This window comes from Tasmannia lanceolata, unplaced genomic scaffold (genome assembly GCF_043159265.1).
Source record: "Tasmannia lanceolata isolate RefF3 unplaced genomic scaffold, GAP_Taslan_0.1 ptg000037l, whole genome shotgun sequence".
Lineage (NCBI taxonomy): Eukaryota > Viridiplantae > Streptophyta > Magnoliopsida > Canellales > Winteraceae > Tasmannia > Tasmannia lanceolata.
This window is the reverse complement of record NW_027518714.1, coordinates 24,385,274-24,409,193: the sequence shown is the minus strand read 5'-3', so window position 1 is coordinate 24,409,193 and position 23,920 is coordinate 24,385,274. Positions and strand designations below refer to the sequence as shown.

Sequence of the window (23,920 nt, the reverse complement as noted above, 5' to 3'; positions counted from 1 at the left end):
GTCGGGTCGGGTTGAGCTTTTGCTAAAAGATGAATTGGAATCAACTCGAACCTGACCCAATTTTAAGGTAAAAGCTCAACCCGAATTCTGAAAAATCGACCCGAGTTGCAACACTAATTATAACCCTCCAATCTATAAAGGGACTGCACTTCAAGGAAACTTAAATGGATCGGAGCGTTATGATCGATCATCCTATTAAAATGATTTTTGGGACACAACCTATTTATGTTTTGGCCCAACAAATGAACGGTTTGGATCATCCTATGGAGTGGGTCATACGGTACTTTTTAAGAAAAACGGGGTTCTACGACCACCTGTCATATAATTTCTTTAATTGTATAAATATACATTTTAGTGAAGGTATTTCATGGGCTCAAAATTAAATCTTTCTGATTCGTTTCATGAAAATTCATTCATTTCCACTTATCAAAAAGAAAATTGAAGACAAACAGAGTGGGAAGAAACTTCTTTGTAAGATTCCAATCTCTTTTTTTCTTCCACCGTCCTTCTTGGATGAAGCCTGCTAGATAAAAGTTTTGCGATGTTGATAGATGGAAGTAAAAAGTTCAAATTTTTAAGACATCGTAGTCAAAACTTGTTATTCTTGAGCAAACCGTTTAAGAATAAGTGAATAACAGACAAACAAAAGGAGGTGGAAATGCTGAAAAAAGAGTAGAAATATCTCGTGATAAATCAGAGTATTTCAACATTATGCTAGATTAAGTTTGGATTATGGAGTCCTTGGTTTCATTCAAGGAAAATCTTATATAGTATTGAACAAAAGTGGATGACATGTTGTCATTGTGCAGTGCCTGATCGGCCCTAACACAAATAAAGACCAAGGACTCCATAATCCAAGGTTAATCTAGCATGATGTTGAAATCCTCTTATTTATCACGAGATATTTCGGCAAGAATATGATATTTCTACTCTTTTTTTCAGCATCTCCACCTCCTTTTGTTTGTCTTTTACTAGAGTTCAAGAAAAGACATACACTGAAGTTCTGTGTAATAAGATTAAATTGGAGCAAATTATTCTTGAATGGTTTGCTCATGAATAACAAGTTCTGACTATGATGTCTTAAAACTTTGAATTTTTTACGTCCATCTATAAACATCGCAAAACTTTTATCTAGCAGTCTTCATCCAAGACGGACGGTGGAAGAAAAAAAGAGATTGGAGTCTTACAAAGAAGTTTCTTCCCACTCTGTTTGTCTTCAATTTTCCTTTTGATAAGTGGAAATGAAGGAATTTTCATGCAACGAATCAGAAAGATTTAATTTTGAGCCCATGAAATACCTTCACTAAAACGTATATTTATACAATTAAAGAAATTATATGACGGGTGGTCGTAGAACCCCGTTTTTCTTAAAAAGTACCGTATGACCCACTCCATAGGATGATCCAAACCGTTCATTTGTTGGGCCAAAACGTAAATAGGCTGTGTCCCAAAAATCATTTTAATATGATGATCAATAATAATGCCCCGATCTATTTAAGTTTCCTTGAAGTGCAATCTCTCTATAGATTGGAGGGTTATAATTAGTGTTGCAACTCGGGTTGATTTTTCGGAATTTAGGTTGAGCTTTTACCTTAAAATCGGGTCGGGTTCGAGTTGATTCCATTTCATTTTTTAGCAAAAGTTCAAACCGACCCGACCCAAGTTGCACCCCTAGTCTCTAGAAAAACTGAAAAAGTATCCCAACATGATTAGGGCTTCAACAGGATCGGGTTGGGCCGGGCATTTCAAAACCCTAGCCCAACCCTAGATCCCATTATCTTAGCCATGGCATCCCCTGACCCTAAGTCAGAGCCTAAGAAACCTCAACCCAAGCCCATCATGCCAGGCTCAGCCCAGCTCTGAGCCGCCCTGATTGGGCCGGGCTAGGCTGGCCCTGATTGACCCTAGTTAATATATATCCTTTCAATGGCCAAAATTGATTCACCCAAAGGAACTATTATCGGCACAACCATGTTTTTATAACAACACAAACCAAGCCGTATTTTCTTATTAAATTGGCTTGTAAGTGCATTTTGGAAAATGTAATAAGTTTTTCAAGTACTAAAAGACAAGATGGGTTGGTGTAAATATCAAAATATGGCATATAGTGTAAACAGGGTCCATCTGGCCGAGGTATCAACCCTTAGCCCGACCCAACCCGACCGGACGCTGGCTGGGCCTGCAAAAGTGAACCTAAGCCCACCCAAAGGGTTGGAAAATCCAGCCCAGACCCTGTTCGGGCTTAGGGCCAGGCTCATAAGGCCATACTTTTACCCCATTGAGCCCATTCCAAAGAGAAACTAAACGCAAAATGGAGTGGTATCCATCTTCTTCTTCGAAGGCCCCGTCTTTGATTTTGGATTGAAAATCTGGTAAACCCCACCTTTTCTCCATTTTCCTTTTAAGTTTCTCCCTCTCTCTGTTTATTTGACATGTTTTATATACTTTTTTAAACTGAGGCACTGTAAAAGGCTAAAAACCTTGACAAATCAAATTAGAAGTTACATGAGAAACGTTCTCTTATCAGTTTAAGAACTATTAAAAACGTGAAACTTTTGTCACTAGAACGAATAAAGAATCACATATTAAATTTCAATTATGGTCTTACTCAGGTAAAATCCCTTTCTAGAGAGGATACAATGACTTTTAGATGAATTCAATTACTGGGTACTTTGTTTTTTGTATTCATGAACCTTAGAAACACCTTATAGGCAAGGTTCTGAAAATCAGAATCGAATCTTAATTGAAATAAAGTTCAAATCATTTCAAATTGTAAATTGTAATTTCTTTTTTCAGATTTTTGTACAAAATTTGAAAAATATAAACATATACAAAACAACAATAAAATGAGTAATTATCTATTTTTCATTCAAATCCATTAATTTAATTTGAAACTTCATGATTAGGAATTTAATATAATATTATGAATCGTACCATTAAAAAAGAAATATATAATAATATGAATCGTTTACTAACAATTCGCCATTAGCCAACTTACACACTTTCATCAAAACCTATGCATATTGGGTAATTATCTCGAAATTAATAAAAGATACAAGTTCGTAGTCTCAAGCGTTAAATAAAACATATCAATCTTACATAAAATTGTAAAACGTCATTGTCTTCGTCCTCATTATCATCAGCATCGCTATTTCCTTGGTTCAAAAGTGGAGAATGTGAGATGAGTTTTACCATCTGAGGTTAGTTCACACTCTAGAGCATCTATGTATCGCTCATGTCCTCTAATATTATCGGAGGACACAATGCCCCTAAGCTTGCTTAATTTGATATTTCCTTGGTCTCTTTAAATGGAAAATTTGTTAATTAGGCGATGAATGTGGACCTTAAAATTGTATGTTTGATTCCTCTTAATTGATTAGATAGATGTTTGGAGATAGGACCCACATGGAATGCCAGATAAACTTGGTGTGGAATGTATTACTCTCAGAACTTGGAATTATATGCACGGTCGTATTTTGAGAGTTTCTGTATATATTCCTTTTATTCTGAAAATATACTTTCATTGCATAAAAAATATTTGAAAATGGGCCACATGCTAGGGTCTTATTGAGAACTGAAGCGTTCATTGTTAGATTCTGTCTATTTTCTTTATACTTTTGCTTCTTATGATCAGATTATCATGCCACTCTATGTATGCAAGGGGATTTTGTGGGATTTATCTGCTTAGATGGTATGACTATGGCATGCTATTGGTCCTCAAAACATCATATCCATTCTTTTTGGCGAAATCTTCACCGGTCAGGAGGGCAATTTTCAGTTATTCAGAGGATTGGAAACTTGTGCTACAGCCAGCTGGAATTCCCTTTGCATCCTAATTCAGCTACCGTGTCCAAAAAGGTATTGTTAGATCTCTTTATACAATCATCTGTGATGCAGTACAGGCTATGGGAAGGGTAATAAATTCAAGAAATTGTAGGGATGTGCTAAAGTTATAGATCTTGCAGAAAGTAAACAAACTGATGTAGGATATTGTATGAAGGGAATCTTAGAATGTAAAGAAATAGTATATGAATCAATATAGGCATGGAACTTAGGATCAGGAATGAAGAAAGAAAGCAAAGATAGAATCCAAACTGTTACAACACAATCGTGTACTGCGAAATCCAGCATAGATTTCCGTCAACCGTGCTTAATACAGATTTCGGTCCTTTTTATAGACAAGTTCCAACGAATATTAGCATTAGATTCCTAACTAGCTTTGAAGTTAAAACGCCTCAATTACCAACGATCCTAAATAAAACAAATCTCCTAACATACAAAAACACAAATACATTCATACTTGCACTATTTGAGTTAAAGCAAAAGCTAATTGAAACAAATAACTCCCTCATGTGATACGACAACCCTCTTAATCCCTAATTTTACACATGAATGATTTGATCATAGTCAAACATGTCACAAAGTGGTTCCTCCCTGCTTGTGGCTCCCTTTTTTTTTGGACTTGTGGGCCTTGTTTCAACACTTCTTGAATCACCAAAGCCCCTGCCTCTCGTTATTGGATTTCATGAATGATGGTCCTCATCAATCTCTCCCGCTTGAAATGGCTCGACCTCGTCGAGTGCATAGGTTGATCTACCTCAAAAGAAGATTGTTACTGAACATGATCAATTGAAGTGCGTAATTCAAACTTCCTATGAGTACCTCTTTATTCAATTATGAACTCATCTAGGCAGTAGAGATGCATAGCACAAACTCGACACTCCATGCAATTCACTAGAGGTCAGGAAATTCAACATCGCCACTCACTGTCAAACTTCTTGGTTTCCTTGGCTGAAATTTACATCACTTAGGAACTGTTCGTTGAGCTTTCAATTGCACCTCTAGCTGCTCTATCTGTTCGATCATCCTCAACAACGTAGATCATCCCTCCCGTTTAGGTCTTACTACCTCTTAACATATTAGGAACTAAAACTCTGATACTAGCCGATGTAGGACGTGCTATGAGATGGGTAATAAATTCAAAAAATTGTAGGGATGTGCATAAAATTACATATCTTGTAGAAATTACTGATGTAGGAAAGCACAAAGGGGGCTCTGATACCAACCGATGTTGGACGGGCTATGGGAAGGGTAATAGATTCAAGAAATTGTAGGGATGTGCTTGAAATTACAGATCTTGCAAAAATTATTGATGGAGGAAAACTCAAAAGGTGATGCTCTGATACCAACTGATGTAGGATATCTTATAAAGGGAATCTTAAAAATTAAAGAAAGAGAATATGGATGAATATAGGCGTTGAACTCAGGATCAGGAATCAAGAAAGCAAAGATAGAATCAAAACTGTTGCCACACAGTCGTGTACTCTGTAATACATCAAAATATACATAGATTAGAAATCTATGGCAGAAAAAATAAAAGAGAAGTAACAACAGATACATCTATCCAATATTAAGAAGATTAAAGGATTTAGAGATGAAGAAAAGATTAGTGGCTTGACATATGTATTAAGTACAATTGAAGAAAATATAAAAAGATGAACCATAGATCACGACTGTCGAATGCTCAAAAGATTAGAAACAAAGAGGTTATGGAAGGATGAAAAGAATTAGGATTTAATAAAGAAGAGAGTTTCTAACGAAATGAAAAGAGTTTAGGGTTTAAGAAAGCTTTTTAATGGGAAGAAGAAAAAAATGTGGAGATTGGGTTAAGAAGAATACATTTTCTGAAGATCCAATGTAAGAAGAAGATAGAAGAAGAAGAAAACGATAGTACTAAGATAAATCTTCTGATCCGTGGCTTCAATTTACATTGCTTAGGTACTTTTCGTTGAGTTTTCAATTGCACCTCCAACTGCTTTATCCCTTTCATCATCCTCAAAAACACACATCATCACTCTTGTATAGATGTGTGTTATTGGTGTATTTAAATTCATAACTCTTGTTCTATTTTTATTGCACCATTTTGTATTTAGTAACACAACTGTGAGAATCATATTCGTTGAAGTTTTAGTGATCAAGGGATTATCAATCAGTGCTTTTTGATTGTTAATGTCATAATAAGAGAATTAGATACTTTGGCGAGACAAATGTTTCGTGTTATGGGCGAGATCCAATTCTTGCAATAAGGATTGGTCGAGGCCATGCCGATGGAGGTCGATGATCCTTAAAGAGAATTCTAACAATCAACCAAAACGTGTCCAAGGTGGAAGTCAAGCTCAAACCCAACCGGGAGTTGGAAATGGGGTTCAATTTGGTGGAAATTGGTATGGATAAATTCAGGAAACCAAACTTAACATCTGGAAATGGATGATTAAGCCTTTGTCAAACTTTTGAATAAGAGGAGTTGTACTTTATCGAACGTGCTATTGAAGATGAAAGTTTTGAAGAACTGCCTGAAAAAAATTCGTGATCTACACTGTGTATCTATTTGGAGGTGGCGAATGATTTCAAGTTTTATGAAGAGTCTGTTTTGATGAATATTATAACGGACAACAGGGTCTCCAATTGATGAGTGAATTTATGATGCATCCATTGATGAATTCATGAAAAAGGATGAAGACTACACCGTTGATGGAATCTCACTATTAATTTTGTGGGTTAAATTCAATTTCACTAATTTAGTCTTCAAAGCTTCTGAACAAATTTCTCAAATAAGATAAAGACTAAATTCATGGTGAACCTGTGAACTTCCATCAAGAAGTTGATATAGTATTTTCGAAAATAACTGAACAAGAATTTTTGAAATATATGAAAAAGATGTGGTTCTCTATTCCAACTACCTCATACAGTGGTAGGGATCTCGACACTATCTTCATTCAAAATTTGAAGATAATTTGGTTGGGTGATCAATTTGTTGGGGCTGAATTTTCTCCAACCGGGAGGGAGTGTTGTAGTGTGAATCCATAGGTCCGTTAAACTAGAAATTGGAGAAGGATGGATTCCAAGAAATAAATTTTTATGAATGTTGGTGATACTATTTAACTCTTGAAATATGTCTATTTTGTTTTTGAAAGCCCATGCTTTGGGTGAAGATGAGATTATTTGAAGCTTCTAGAGTTTCCATTTTGCATCAAGGAGATTGAAGTTGAATAAGGTTGAATTAGTCATGGTTTATAATAATAAACAATTTAGGATAGAAGGGTATATATGTTTAGAAGACATTTGGGTTAGCTTGGAAAGTCTATACTTTTGTCATGAAAGAATTCTATCTTGTTTAAGGGTATATATATATTTAGAAGAAATTTGGGTTAGCTTGGAAAGTCTATACTTTTTTCATGAAAGAATTCTATCTTGTTTAGAATATTTTAAAGCTAAAAATCATATAGGAAAGGTCTAGGATGGTTTTGATTAATTACAAAAATTGAAATTTATGCAAATATTTTTTGCCTTCTCTGTCATTTTTTGTTTGTGGCACCACCTTATTTTACTCTCTTTGTCATTGATTGAGCTATATGTTTGGTTTTGTTTTGGGTTGGATTTAAGTATATAACTAATTACCATTCTATTTCTGCTGCACCAAATTTCTCTTGCTCATTATTTTTCTTGATTTTTCATTTAACCCCCAATTTCATTGCTCAAACTAGTTTCTGATAGATTATTGGTGGTGTAAAACCCTTGGTGACCGAGTGTTAAAGGGAAGCCCTCATAGGGAGGGAGGTCATGTGCTCTATTGCTTCTGGGTAATGTGAGTTGTGCTTATTCTCGCAAGAGTTTTCTTGGTCTTGATGTGGTTCTGGCATTGTTCACGATTAAGGGTGTCAATTTTGGCTCGGGCTTGGAAGCTCGCTCGAGCTCGGCTCGAATCCTTAACGAGCCGAGCCGAGCCGGCTCGCCAGGCTCGTTAAGCTTAACGAGCCGAGCTCGATTTAGGCCAGGCTCGGCTTGTTAAGGCTCGTTAAGAATTTAATATATTTAAATATATATATATATATATATATATATATATATTATATTAATATATACACTAAAAGGGTTGTCCAGGGAGTGAAAGGGAGAGGCAAAATATGTCACTTCATTTTTGGAACCCCATTTGTTACTTGGACCACCCCCCATAGTGTAAAAAAAGTAGTCAAATTACACTAGATAGGGCTGTCCAGGGAAGATGAGGGGTGTGAACTTAATATAACCCGAGCTCGGTAAGGCTTGCGAGCCTGGCCGAGCCGAGCCGAGCCCGAGCCGAGCTTTTGAGCTTAACGAGCCGAGCCGAGCCGAGCCTGGCCAAGCTCGGCTCGGCTCGGCTCGTTTACACCCCTATTCACGATCCATGATCACCACGAGTATTTGATGAAGATGCTTGCGGAGTTTGCAACTTGTTGACTTGGTTGGATGTTTACAAGGGTAGGAAACAATGTAGGATAATGAAAATTGAACTTTGCATGCAATATGTATGTAGTCAATTCTTCTTGTTTTTTTAACAAGTTAGCCAAATTTTATTAAAGAACAAAGAAGACGACCGAGACGGTCTGTTCAACAGACAAGAAGAAACAAGAGAAAAATGCAAGCACTAAGAAACTCAAGGAGGGAGCTCATCATAAAGAGCCAATGCTGCAAGCGATACACCCACTCTAGCCAAGCCATCTGCCACCTCATTTGTCGAACGTCAAACATGGTGAAATTCAATCCACCTAGACTTAGCTGTGTAGAACATTTCATCAAAAAAATTGTCAAATCTCCATGGAGGCTTTTGTGGTCCGTTTAGCCACCGAATAACATTGGAAGAATCTCCCTCCACTATAACCTTATCTCGATCATCTCGAGTTACAAGATTCAAGCCTTGGTATACAGCCCGTACCTCGGCTTCCGTGGCATCGGCTATGCCAAGCGGGCTGCCAAAAGCCCACAATACCTTTCCCTCATCATCTCTAAGAACACCCCCAATACTGGCAGGGCCCGGATTCCCAAAACTGGATCCATCAAAGTTTAGTTTTACAAAATCCGGTAATGGAGGAATCCACTTTTGAACCACTTTTTGCTTGATCTCCTCACAACCACAAACCTCTCCCCATCTTTCCCAGAGGTCGGAAGAGGAGAGAAAAGCAAAAGAGGGAAGCGACTTAGCCCAAGAAATCACCAAAGCAATGACTTTCAAGAAAAGGAATTGTGCATTCTTGGCCCTTCCTTTAAAGATCCTCGCATTTCTTTCCTTCCATATTACCCAAATGATTGCCAAGAAACACATCTTCCACAGAATTCCACCCTTGCTTTTCCAAGGCGCCTTGGACCACACTAAAAACAAGTCCGGTAAATTTTGCGGAAAAACCCAACAAATACCAAACCTTCGGATCACCTTGCACCAAATCTCCCTTGCTACCTTTGCAATGGATTAGAAGATGGTCCACTGGATCCTCATACTCCATACACACAGAACAATGATTGACAATTAAAATCTTCCTTTTCCATAGGAATTCCACCGTTTGAATGCGATTTTTCAGAGCCGCCCATCCAAAGGTTGTAACCGAAGGTGGAGATTGAAATTTTCACACACTTGCAATTTTGGAGGACACCAGGCTAGTCACAAGATGACTATAATAAGATCTGACAGAAAAATCACCATGTGTGTTCCATATCCAGACCCTTTTATCAACCCCATCACGTTTTATATACATTTTATCATGCATTTCCAACAGCCTTCCAATAAAATCACCATGTATGTAGTCAATTCTTAGTATTTCAAAACCCTGATTCGGACCCGAACTCGATGATGTGGCCCAGGGGAGGAGAGTAGAAGAAAGAGGGGGAAAGAGAAGAAGAAGAGGAAGAGAAGCAGAATAGAAGAAGGGAAAGAGAAGAGTAGAGGAGAAAGAGGTGAAGAAAGGAGAAAGAGGGAATGAAGAAGAAGACGAGAAAGGGAAGAAGAGGAGAAATAGGGGAGAATCTGTATTCTCAATTCATTAATTCATCAAAGTTCTAAAGCCCCTAATACATGAGGGCTTATATAGGCAATTGAAATAACCTAGAAATAAAATAATATGGAAAATAAAAGCCCTGAAAACTAAAACATGGAAATAAAAATCCTAGAAACTAAATAACATGGAAATAAATTCCTAAGCTGTCCTAATGATCAAATCTGCCCGTTATGGGGCCTACGACCTTCATCACTTGGCCATGGTAAAAGTGAGCCGACTCAGCAAGTCAATGATCGACGCAGTTAATTTTTTCCAGTGGTGAATGAGATGAGAAACATCACAGTTCAATTAAGTACTCCAAAATCTATTTTGCCTGTTGCTCTTATATCATTGTGAAAGAGAGATAACACACTACTGTAATGTTGAAAGTAATATCCGTTCAATACATACACAAAAGACATAAAAAGGAATAAAGTGTAATGCAACTTAAATAAAAGATACAAAATGCCCTTATAGAGACAATCAACAACAAGTATTAGTACAATTTTACTTGGAAAATGGGCCTTTGTTTTCCTTTTTTATTGTGGTATGTATGCTAGGACAAGATGAATAAGTGCTTGTTGTTTTGCAATAGACGTTTTGTAAAATGCATGCTTGGACATGCTGAATAAATTTTGGTTGTGCATTTAACATCATTTGAAATAAGCAACATGCTTTTGAGTGATTATTGGACTCACTATTTTCTAGTAAATATTTAAACTAGTGATTTCTATCAGGGATACTCCAAATTATCCAGTGGTTTAGAGTCAGATTTATCAGAAGTTGATGATACGACAACCTCACAAAATACTTCGAGGATATCTTCTAAATTTGATAGTGAAATACTCCATGACACACTTCTAGATTCTTCCAAGTTAAAAGCGAGGGATGCCAATTTAAGTGCCGTGAATGGTCGAGTAATGCTCATTGATGGAACATCTATCATCTATAGAGCTTATTACAAGCTTCTGGGTATGTGGCAAAATGTTTCTATTTGTTTGTGTTTGATGCCGAAGAATCGTAGTAAATTCATGCTATATATATTGTCAACTCATCTTGTCTGCTTTCTTAGCATTGATTTACTGTTTTGAGTAATGCAATTGTTTGACAAGGGGTTTTATAGCCCATGGCATTCTTATAAGTACATGGATTTGCTTTTCTTCGTAGATGATTGACTACATATCTCTGTTTTTATATGACAAGCATATGTCCTAGGAAATTGCCTTGTAATGCCCGTTGTAAGGTTTTTATGGGCGATGGATTTTAGCTACGTTATAGTGGAGTAACGAGGATTGTAGAAGCTACATATGTATATGTTTCTAACTCATTTGTCTTCCCTCAAAGCTTAACAATTTTTTGGGGAGGACACTTAACCTTAAGACTCTGTTAGAGTGGGGTGGAGGTTGGGGGGTGGGGGTCGGGTCGGGTTGAGCTTTTTCTAGAAAATGAATACGAATCAACCCGAACACAACATGATTTTAAGGTAAATAAATCTAGACCATTCTGCATTATCCAGATAATACACAATTAGATCTTTAGAACTTCTGTGAATCTCTATGACGGCTTTGTACTCAAAGAATATATGACATTCTTCTAGAATATCGAATTCACTTCCAAATTAGTCTACAATTTTCAAACTTATTTCTATACGTATAAGCTTGGCTACAAAGGGGATCAAGTCAGGAACACTAATTCTGTGACAGCAGGGTCAGCCTCATCAGGGGCTCTATAGGTTTATAGACATTTTCTGTTCTTAAGAACCTTCCATTCTGATTACAAATTTTAATTGGGAATAAGTCAATAAGGGTGGTGTAGGCCACATGTGGCAACTCCATATGTTGACGTGAAAATATCTAACTGGAAAAGGACCATGTGGACCGATAAAATGAGCCATTCATGTTGAATGGAACCATACATTTGTTAAGCTAATTACTTTTGCATTAAGTTTAGTTAAGTCAGTCGTTACTGTCAGTTGTTTGATGTGTTGCTCAATTTTTTCTTCTTCCTTCTTTTCTTTTTATCCTTTTTATTCTTTTTTGAGCTTTTGACAAGTGGAAGTCTGATCAAAAGGAGAAATATAAATTTATTCATCTTTGCAACATGAGATTTTGAGCTACCACAAATTTCTTCTCTCTCTCTCTCTCTCTCTCTCTCTCTCTCTCTCTCTCTCTCAGCAGTCATCGATTCTTCGCTGCAAAATCTTCAGCTCTGTAATTAACAAGTGATTGGGCCTGCTTAAACGCCACAGTTCTAGCATTTTCTGCTTCTTTTATTTGCTTCTCTCAATTACTGTCTAGGTACCGAGTCAAGGATTCTACATTGGCTAATCTATCGTCATTCATCTTCTCACTAGCTAATACAATCACTACTGTCACGATACCTTAGGCCCTGTTTGTTTAAGATTATGACAATCGATTTTGAGTCCAAAACCAATTATTGGTCTCAAATTTACGTTTAATTTCCAGTCCAATAATTGGTTTTGGACTCACAATCGGTAGGCATAATCTCAAACGAATAGGGCCTTAACTTCTAATAATAGGTTGCATTCGTGGTAGATAAAGATTATTAGTTGGGTCATGGCATTGTTGTTTTTTATTTTGACTATTGGTTTTGATCCGAAATACAATTGGTGGTTATCTCTTCACTTTGTTCCATATCTTTACTTTCCATGTCTTGTCCACTAGTGGTTTCCCGTGCCTGTAACTTCATCAGGCTACATTTCTTCTTTTTTTTTTATCATGTGTAGCAAAGTTGCAGCATGGTTATCTGGAACATGCTGATGGAAATGGAGATTGGGTTTTAACCATATTTACTGCACTCACCAATGTAAGCTATCATTATTCTCCAATTTACTTGATCAATTCTTTTTGCAATGCCATGCTTATTCCTAGAGATTATTTCCGTGTCATGCTTCAAAGTTTGGAGCAGGTCTCTACTTTATAATTCACAACATTCTATGTACTTCTTAAAATAAATGGTGCAAACTATGGCAGATCCACGTAAAAAAGGATATATTATTGTTTTTGGGTGCACAATTGAGATATCCAGCAATTTCTTATACTTTATTATCTGAAAATCACAATAAAAATGTGCGGCACATTTCATATAGTCTGGCTTCTTTGGATGGCCTAATTTACGTACAATTTTACTTTAAAGAAACAGAACAAAAAAATGTCAACCGTGCTTTGCTTTTTTGAAAATAAAATTGATGATGGGTCACTTTAGTCCTTTTTTCACCTTCCTTTTTTACTGAAAATATCATCTGGTTTTGCCAAGATCTTTGACACAAGGTGGGAGAGGATGCTCGGGGTCGCCCTCTCACCTTTGTCAAAGAAGGATTGACAGAATGAGTTCTCGCTGCTGTTTGGAGCTTTTGCCGATGGTGAGAGATGCTTCTCTTTGAGGTTGAAGAGAAAGGGAAGTGGGTTTATCAAAATTAGGGATGTTTATCTTTTAAATTGTCAAATAACCAACTACTCCAAAAGCTTAAGCTATTGGAGATGGCGTTATTTAATCTTATATACTTTAAAACTCAGCCTCATGTGTGGCCGCTCTTTTTAGGGTTGGCCTTTCCATAGAACAATATCGTGGCAACGTAGACCTAAGTGGTAATATTGGATCCTGGGGAACCATCACAAGTACGGCCGTAACGACCCAGATTTTTGGACAATTTTTTTAATACAAACCCGGATTGCTACCAAGAAGAAACAAGCTAAAACTCACAAGATGTAACAACTACTAAATATCTACTTCTCTTTGAATTTATTAACATAGCAAGAGAATAAGATAACTATGGAAAGAGATTATCCTAATCTAATTCACTTGCCTAATCTAACCCAACTACTCAATCTAGCCCAATCAAATCCAATCTCAGAAGATTTGATCTCAATCTAATTTTATTCTCTAATATCCCCCTCAAACGTATATGGATTGAAAATCTATATACATTTGATTACAATAGAAAATTTGCAAATTTTGATGCACACTGCTACAATTGATGTCCGCCTGTTGTTTATATTGCTGAAGATGATTGCCGCCTGTTGTTAAAGAATATGTCACATGAAAGATGAGCCGCGAAGAGCCTCAATGAGCTGGATTGGACTCAAGCAGGAATGCGTGAGTCTTTAGACGGTTTTGAATACCGAATCATCTGGAAATGGGTCACAATGGACCAGCTTGATGAGCAAAATGAAGCCTCAATGGGCGAGAATGGGCATCGATGGGCAAGACATCATGGGTCGGCAACTACCGATCCTCATGTAATTTGACTCTCTCTGGCACAGACCTCAAAGAATCGAGATCCCTTAACTGGGTAGAGTGATTAATTTCAGGCACGAACCTCGAAGAGGTACCTCAACTGAAATAAGAAATGGAGATTTGAAAATTAAAGATTTGGAAGAAAAGAGAAATGAGATGCAGCGAATGACTAATGTAATGATGGAAACAATAAGACGATACTTTGAACAAGACGAGAAAAAGTGTGCACATATCAAATATGGGGGTATGCATTTTTCACTAAAGACAGAGGAGAGAGGTGTGATGATAAAACATAGGAGGTTACAAAGGAGAGAGGTGTGATCAAATGGGGGGCATTTAAAGGAAGAGGGTGTGAGGAAGAGAAAGAGGGGATAACAAGGATATCTGTTTAGCATGCCATGAAAATTTATTTCTGCCACTTGGTTTTAAAGAAAACAAGTGATGCATTTAATAGAGAAAAAAAAAAGTAAACTTTCTCAACCAGAAACTTGCTTTATCCACCATTCTCCGCCCCCCCCCCCCTCCCCTCCCCGCAAGGCACCATCGTTAGGCTTCTGCCCCTATTCCCACTGGATTGACTTACCTCCAAAAGATCTTTGGCTTCAGTTCATGTGTAAACGCTCTGTTTCACCTTACAGAGTGCTTGCGTTTCGGTGGCTATCTCAACAGTCGAGATGCTAGCATCGGGCGGAGTAGCCATTGCGTGTGAGGCCCAGAAAGGGAAGTTCGGATTGACGACAAAGAAAATATTGTGAGGGATCAAACAGTTAGAAAAATAGAAAGGGAAGTCCAAGAAACAGAGAGGCAGTTATTTTGGAGTTGCAGCGATGATATGAGAAGATGAGTACGGTGCCCAGTGGACTGCTAATCTGCAGTTCGACAGAAAACGAAATCAATGGACTTGTGCTCAATGCGTGGTCGGATATACCATGTCAAACAACCAACTACTCCAAAAGCTTAAGCTACTGGAGATGGCGTTTTTTAATCTTTTATAATTCGAAGGAAGATGGGCCTTTATCGAAAGAGTGGGTTTGAATTCAAAACATCATGCTCAGCCTAGTGAGGTGATTATATGAATTGCAACAAGAAAAGCCCAATTTGCAATTCATATGTACATCTAAACCCACCCTGTGCAGGACATGGTTCTTATGAATGGTTCAACAAAATACGTGTACAAAAACTTTTTTTTTTTACTTGGCACACTTTCTTTTCCTGGTTTCTGACCCCTTGCTTTTTTTGGTCCAAAGATGACAATGTGGTGATGTGCAACGAGGAGTTAAACCATGGGGTGGGGTAAGAAAATCAATGAGCAATCTTGGTTGTCCTATTGGAACAACCAGTGGAAGTGGGAAGACCACATTATAAATGATGCAAGTATAAACATCCGTAGTTGAGTGATAGTGGCAACAACGGGATCCACAAATCCAACCATCTACGAACATGGCCCAGGACCATACAAAATTAATTTGAATTTTGAACAGTTGTTGTCTCCTTTATTATTCAAGTAGGCGAGGAGAGGACTGATGTTTCAACCTTCAAATGCATGCCAGAAAGGTGAAAGGTTTTCACATCCATTTAGGGTATGTTTGCCAGACTTGAGCAATAATAAATATATAAACTGGGATGAGCACCTTCTGTTGTGTTCGTGAAGGCTCTCCCTAAACATCTGTCTTACCATTGTTTGCTCCTTGTTGGCACATAAAAGTTTCTGAGTTGAGATCTTTCAGACATGACCTTGCCTCGCTTAATGTGATGAGGGAATTGCATGTGATAGAAGGTTCACGAAAGGGGCAAATGCTCTCACCCCTAAGAAGGAAGGGGCTGGGTAAGTGTTTTGGGGAGGAGGGACTATTGACCAATTAGCCTTGTGTGAGGTGTGCATAAGATTATTTCCAAGACTTTGCCTCTTAGTATGAATGTGGTTCTCTAGACATATTTCTCCTTCCCGAGGTGCATTCGTTGAGGGAAGTCACATTCTTGACGGGGTGCTTATTGCTAATTAGTGCTCTGAGTCTAGAACTTGGGGTGGGAGGTAGGACATGTTACATGGTTGACTTGGAAAAAGCCTATGACCACGTGGACTAAGAGTTTGTGGAGTAAATTTTGATGAGGATGGGCTTTGGCTTTACATGGAGGAATCAGATCCAAAGGCATATTTTTTGTTGGTTACCTTTTGGTTACTAACAATGGCAGCTTGGTGGGGTATCCCGTACAGAGATCTTCTATCAGCATTTCTCTTCTCAGTTGTTAGTAAGGTTCTTAGTAGTTATTTGGCACATACTTGCCCGGACTTAAGAAAATGTTTATATTGAAGAACTCAAAGCAAGTCAATCAACTCTGCCCATTTCCTGTTTTCTGGTGACTCATTGATTTTTGTCAATGGCAATCTTGAGGATTTTATAAATTGTTGCTGATTCTTAGATGTTTGAAGTTGTCTTCGGACTACTTATCACTTTTTATTAAAACTTGATGTCAGGATGCCATTACAGAGTAGACCGTTAGGTAGGTTGGCGCCCCCTTCGGACTTCACAGGCAACTTTATTTTCTTTCCGACTAATGGAGGTTATGGAGTGATCAAAGATAGGGTCGGTGAAAGGGTTATTGAACACAAGCATGGGGACTGATGTGATTAAAAATGGTGAATTAGATGGAATCCAAAGAGGGAAATACGAGAAAACTGATATGAAAATAGTTTCAGGCTTTAAGGGGTGTCAATATCAAAAGACGAATTTTGGACCCAATCCAATGGTTGGATCTGATTGAAATTTAGTGTTGAGATGATGAAGAGTAAACCCAACGAATTTCAGATCAATCTGATCGTTGGATTAGAATCTAAAATGGATTGATCCAAAATGAAAAGAAAGCTCATACAATCTGCTTATTGAAAATTTCAACAAAATCAGTAGAAGCTTGAGAGAAGAGAAATTAAGCATGAAAATAAGAGTTAATCGGTGGAAGAAATACTTACTAGGGCGTCAGACCAATAGTCTTCCTAAGGCATCACATCAAGGGGTTGATCAAGGCATCAAAAGTTCAAAACAAAGGGACGATCAAGGCAGCAAACTGAGATCTAGATTTAGAAGTCACCTCTAGCACAAGCTTTAATCATCATATGTTTTCATTAGTCCTCATATGTTTTTCATTAGTCCTAATAAAACAGGCCAAAAGCCTACATATTATAGTCATATTGCTCTAAGAGCTTCTTCCTAATAAAAAAGGCCAAAGACCTACATATTTATCGTCACACTTTCAGCTCGTACTGCTCACAGTTCTCCATGTATATGTTCTTTGGAGCTAGAACCCATCAATTGAATGAAATGAAATAATGGTGAGCTTATGAAATTCTGATGATTTATATTCAAATGAAATTCTGATGATTTGCCCTACCAAAGTCTGCCTATGCCCGGGGAGACTGCTGACCAGTAAAGCTTTTTTGAATAGTAGCATATAAATTTACTTAAAGAAAAAAGAGGAGCAATGCCTTGGGGATCGATATGGTCAAAAAGTTTGCTCCCATTCATGCAACTAAAATCCCACACCTCCTTTAGTTATCTTCATGGTTATTACTAATTTGGATTGACGAACTGAAATAGAAACATGACTACGACTCTTTGACTTGCTTTAAAACAGAAATAACCGCAATAAGGCAATAAACAAAAATAAAAACTATCCTAAGACAATAAATTGATTCAAAAACTGGCCTGGCACTCTCTCCTTTGACTGAAAATGGAAGCAAGCTGAAATATAAAGTCCCTTTCACTTGGTCTTTCCTGGACCTAAACCTCCCTATTAGGAGACAAGTTCCCAACTTTATGCTCAACACAAATTATACCGAATTTCAAATTGTGATTAATCAAGTTGTTCCCTTAGCCCATGAAACTTCAAGGGTAATATGCATTTGCGATAGTTTGACCAAGGTCATAATCATGATTCTTCTAGTATGGGTCTGAGGGGTTTTGTGGGCCCCACTTGACCTTGAACATTCCCGGTGCAATGTCCTCATCCTTCTTTGGTGGTGAGGACTTGGAAGAACTTGACCACGTCGCGTAGGGTTTAGTAAGAAGATTCAACTTCAATTCACGGAGGAGTCTCCGTAGGTAGTACTTGTCCTTGACATTCCACTGCAGCACAGGAAAGGTTTACGATGAGTTCATGAGCAATTCTACTGGCCTGGTACCAAGGTTTTAAATTTCGGTTTGGGTCGCCACGAAAGTGGAAATGATTCTGTTTCGGTTAGAAATTTCGGTGGAAAACCTGCAATATCACGGAAACATATGGAAACATAAGCAAATGCTATAATTTTAAGATGAAACTTTATCAAATTGGTCATCTTCTTCCCATTTCATAAAAAAAAGCTTTATCAAATTCTAGAATAAGCATGAGTAGAACTTTAAACCCATCACATAAGCTAGATAGCCATCCATAATGGTTAAATTACATCGAACGCTCAGTGCCATGCACGACATTCAATACGTACCACATTTCACGTGTAATTCATATAAATATTTGCACATAGTACATACACCACTTTTCACTTGGAATTCATATAAATATAATTATGTAACACACACACACACACACACATATATATATATAGTATACCACTAATGCACTTACGATTTTGGTTTTGGTATGCATTTCGGTTTCAGTATCATTTCAGTGGGGATGAAAACAGAAAACCTATGTTGCATGGATTCTTTGCCCCCCTATGCCGAATCCGTGTCGACACGTCTCCACATGCGAATCAGCCATGGATTCACGTGGGACACACCCGGATCTTGTCGTAGCCGTGTCCCGCACAAATCCTGTTTTTTTCGGGCGAATCCGATTCATCGTTGTTACTTTTGAAATGCGAATCATGTGTATTTTCCCTTTAAATATGTTTTCTTATCTTTTTTTATATGAAAGCAAAACCCATGCTCTTTTAATAAAAACCCATACTCTTTTAATAAAAACCCTAGCACCTCGGCCCTCGAGCATCGACTCCCTTTCCTCCCTCGACTCTCTTAATACAGAACTCGCAACAACCTTCTACCCTCAAATTTTTCATGAATATATACACATGCATATACATACAAATATATAAAGGGAAAATAGAGGGCAAGCCTTGGCGCAACGGTAAGGTTGCTCCATTGTGACATGGTGGTCACGGGTTCGAGTCACATAAACAGCCTCTCTGCAAAGTAGGGGTAAGGCTGCGACGCTGCGTACATCTTGCCCTCCCCAGACCCCACAATGGCAGGAGCCTCGTGCACTGGACCACCCTTTTATATACACTTGCATATATATATATGAGGTATATGATTGTACGCTCGACCGTACCTAAAGTTAGGTACGGTAGAGTGCCAAATCACATGGGTCCCACATTTTTGATGGGCATCTAAACCATTCATTTGCAAGGCCCCATCATAGATAGGGTGCATACCAAAAATCAGCTCCATAGGATCATCCTAACCCATCCATTTGTGGAGGCCAAAATGGACAGACAGTGTTTGTCCACAAATCTGCCCATTTTGGTCTCCAGTTTTGGAGGGGTTAGGATGATTCAATGGTGCTGATTTTTTGTATGCACCCTATCTATGATGGGGCCTTGCAAATGAATGGTTTAGATGCCCACCAAAAATGGGGGACCCATGTGATTTGGCACTCTACCGTACCTAACTTTAGGTACGGTCGAGCGTACAATCCTTTTCCTCATATATATATATATATATATATATATATATATATATATATATGTATGTATGTATGTATGTATGTATGTATTTATACATATTCAAATTTTTAATTTTGAAAATGTTATTTCATTTAAAAATTACCGAATCCGAATCGTACTTTTGGGGGCTTGCCGAATCCAAGACCTCGAATCCGTGTCGGATCCCGACACTCGAATCCGAATCCATGCAACATAGCAGAAAACAAAAACATTTCAGTCATTCGTCTCGATATCGGTAGAAATTTAAAATCATGCCTGGTACTACCCTCAATGCGAGATCTCCAGCATGAAGCTCACGTAAGAGTATGAGATATGTTCCAGAATCTTTGGGATTTTCAGGGAGGAAATGCGATCCAATGCTACCATTCCAAGTAATTTGATCCATCTAATCTAACAATTGTGATCTAGACTCATGGGTGGTCCATTTGGATACTTTCCTGTGTCGTAGGAGGGGTTGAAGTGGTCACAAAACTTCCCTAAGATATACTTTCGGACATTTTCAGCCTCAAACCTTCAACTAATCATGCACAGACTTCATTTTATTTTTCATCCATTTTCCCAAAAATATTTGAAAAAATACCCCTATATTCACTTAAAAATACCTTCAAATAAATTGTTGTTGCTCATTTATTACTGATCAGAATGGAGTCACATTGCCTCCGTTATCTAACCTCATAAAAACATTGGGGTGGGTACTGATTTCCCTCCTAAAAATATTTTCAATGCCTCTGGAGAAATCACTACAGAACTAGTCTCTAGATATTTAGAAAACTTGTACTAGAAAAACTTCACATATACCCCTCAAAAGCCATAAAAAATACCCAAAAAAATTCTCAAAATACCATAAGAAGGATCTTTACCAAACAGTTGTTCATTTTTTCCAAATCTAAGAGGTATGGCAATATACAGTTGCTAACGTCAGCCATATAACTTAGGGAAACATGATTCTCCCCTTTTCGCCAAGGCTTTGGTTCTCGTTCGCTTCCTAGCGTCTCGTTCAGGATTGGATCAAACCTCCTTTTTAATCTTGATCTAAACCTGCTTTGATACCATGAAATTTATAGTTGAAAGTTGTTAAGAGTGTGATTAATTACTATTGTAAGCCCATTTACCCAATATGGGTATTTTGGGTATTTCCATTCATTATGACTTAATAATATACATGAGGGGGAGAGAGGTCGATATTCATGACCATTTTTTCCTTCTTTTCTCCCTTTGTCTTCTCTCTTCTCTTTCATTCTCTCTTCTCGTCATCTCTGATAACAAAAGCAATGGAAGAAGGAGAATAAGAGGAGAAGAAAGAAATAGTGGAATACGATTATATCCCCATTGTGGGACATTCCCTCAAGTCCAAATAAGACAAAAAATGACCCTAACTTAAGTTACATCAAAATAACTTAAATAAAAATATATGTTTCAACAAAAAAATATCTAATGCCCCTAACGTAAGTTGCATCAAAATAATTGAAATAAAAGTTTGTTTCAACAAATTCAAAAGGCCAAGATGAACAAAAATAGTTTATAAGCCAAAAATTACAAGACATGCATCTCATGATTTGCATGGGCGTCCAATTGATAGTTTTCTTCACGATGGATATGAAATTACAAACACTATAAAGGTGGCATCTAAGCCCAGTTCTCTTAAAGAGATGTCCTCACATCTTGATGTGAGGCGTAAGCCTCAAAAATATTTTTATCTTTTAATTTAAAAAGTTTTGAAAGATAAAGAAAACATGGAGAAAATTAATAAAAGATAGCAAAGAATAGTGTAAATTCTAGAAAAGATCCGGTTTATTTTCCTAGCATAAATCATTATTCGATGAAGAAGAAACACATAAATCGGCAACATATATTGTTATAATATAATCCAGAATCTAGATGGTTTCATTTCATGATGTGTTTTGAGCTGATGCTTGAGAAGATTCATACCTCTGGCGCTTCACTTTTTATAAAATTTGAAATACACTTATTCCCTTGATCAATATCCAGCTGTTTACCATTCAAAAAAAAATAAAAATCCAGCTGTTTCCCATGCATATATCTATGCAAAATCCTTTATTTTGGGAGTTTCGCCTTATCACAACCACATATATTCTATTACAGTCCAAAAAAACTTAGTAAGATCCCAAACAACTCAAGATCACAAACAAAATGTAAAATTGAACTTTGCTGAAAGATTAAGGTAGAAAGGAGGAAAGGTTGCCATTAAAAAAAAAAAAGAATGAGGAAAGGGGAGTTTTCTACATACCCTTCTAATATGTTCTAGTTCTCAACAAACTTCTAGAATATAGATATTGATGAGAGATATCACCTTAAAGTGATGAGCCGTTTAATGATTGTGGAGTAATCAAGAAAATAATGTTTCTCCAAATATAGCCCTAAATCTTCTATATTTCCTTATATAAGGCTGTTTTAATTCATGGAATTATAGTTGTCAAACTCTTACGAGTCGTACGAGTCAACTCTCGAGTCAAGTCGTTGGGCTTTTGAGTCGAGTCGCATGGACTCGCCTCTGTCGAAGACTCTTACGTTTTGTTTGGTGACTCTGACGAGTCACTGCGAGTCGAGTTGAAAAACTAAGACTCTTACGAGTCAAGTGGAGTCGAAAAACTTGGAAGTCGGAACTTAGAACTTAATTATTATTATTTTTTGAATGGTGGGCAATTGCATTAAATGAGAAAAAAGGGAGATGATTTTGTCACCCCCTGCAGGAGGGATGCGCCCCCCTTTAATGTGAATTGTGGGCAACTTTAACGCTTTTTGACGTCAAATCATGTTAAAAGGGGGCGCATCCCTCGTACAGGAGGTGAAAAAATCACCGCCCGAAAAAAAAAGATTGAGGAGGTATATACAAATAAAGAGATAGAAAAAGAAAGATAAGAACAAGCCCCATTGCAAGGGTCAAGGTGGAATGGAGTCAAATAGCTCCACTCTCTCCCTAGAGACACCATATCTAGCTAAACTGTCCGCCACACCATTAGCTAACTTCTTAATATGATGGAAAGAAATCGATGCATCCATGGACGGATTTAGGGGGGGCAAGGAGGGGCAGTTGCCCCCCTAAAAAATCTCAAAAAAATTTCATATACATTTAATTATTTAAATTCCTAAAATAGTCTCTTGCCTCCTTTTATTTCTTGGTTTTTATGAATGGTGCAATTGCCCTTTCCAACTTTTGCATAGCGTATCTTTCTGTTTACTAAAATATATCCCCCTTTTTTGGCCATGATATACTTGCCCACTTTTTACACAGGACAGCCCACTATAGTGTAAAAGAGTAGTCAAAAATTCACTTGAGGGGGGCTGTCCTAAGTGAAAAATGTGGGCAATCCCTTTTTGCGCAAAACTATTACTCTACAAAAGTTAAATCGTATCTTACTTTATTGTAGAAGTGACTTTCTTGTAAGCAATTTTCCCTTTGAAATAATGGTTGTCTCTTAGGGATTGTTTGGAAGAAGAGAAATTTTTTGCCATGGAAAATTTATTTTCAAGTATTTGGTTAACTCATTTTTCTTGGTTTTTTTCCAATATCATGGTGCCTTTGAGGCTTTTATGAAGATTTATTAATTATTGAGAAAAGTGCTCCTGCGCACGTGCGCAGGGAGCTCCCTGCTCACAAGTGGCTTAAAAAGCCACCGATTGGTCGCTTTTTGGGGATCCCACAGAGGTAGACCCGCCATACGAACCAATCAGTGGCTTTTCAAGTCACTTGTGCTTAGGGAGCTCCCTGCGCACGTGCGCAGGCGCAGAAACACTTTCCTCTTAATTATTATATGACAATATTTGTTCGCCCCCTCTTTTGCAAATTCCTGGCTCCGTCCCTGGATGCATCCCCACCCTATCTTAGATCTCATCGAAGAAAGTGGCAAATCTCCAAAGGAAGGAATGAGAGCCACTAAGCCACCTTATCACATTGAGCGAGTCTCCTTCTACCACTACATTATTCAAATCTTCATTCTCAAGATACCTTATTCCTTGGTAGATAGCACACACTTCAGCTTCATTAGCGTTTGTGACTCCAATGGGACCCGCAAAAGCGCATTTCATAGCTCCAAATTCATCCCCAAGACTCCCACAATTCTGGTAGGACCAGGGTTCCCCA

At 37.7% G+C, this 23,920-nt stretch overlaps 1 protein-coding gene across 5 annotated transcripts in view; it reads left to right on the top strand.

Moving 5' to 3' along the window:
• Positions 1-2,215: 2,215 nt before the first annotated feature.
• The window catches only part of LOC143860146 (5'-3' exonuclease family protein), a 70,314-nt gene continuing 48,609 nt past the window's right edge, over positions 2,216-23,920 (top strand). For 3 of the 5 annotated variants that reach the window (XM_077370687.1, XM_077370686.1, XM_077370685.1), the window contains exons 1-4: positions 2,216-2,372; positions 3,635-3,858; positions 10,583-10,817; positions 12,592-12,671. In XM_077370687.1, the coding sequence (XP_077226802.1) occupies positions 3,655-3,858; positions 10,583-10,817; positions 12,592-12,671 (519 nt within the window). In that variant the 5' untranslated portion in view covers positions 2,216-2,372; positions 3,635-3,654. Of the gene's footprint in view, positions 2,373-3,634; positions 3,859-10,582; positions 10,818-12,591; positions 12,672-23,920 lie in introns of those variants that run through there. The other 2 variants (XM_077370688.1, XM_077370689.1) reach the window with 2 other exon arrangements.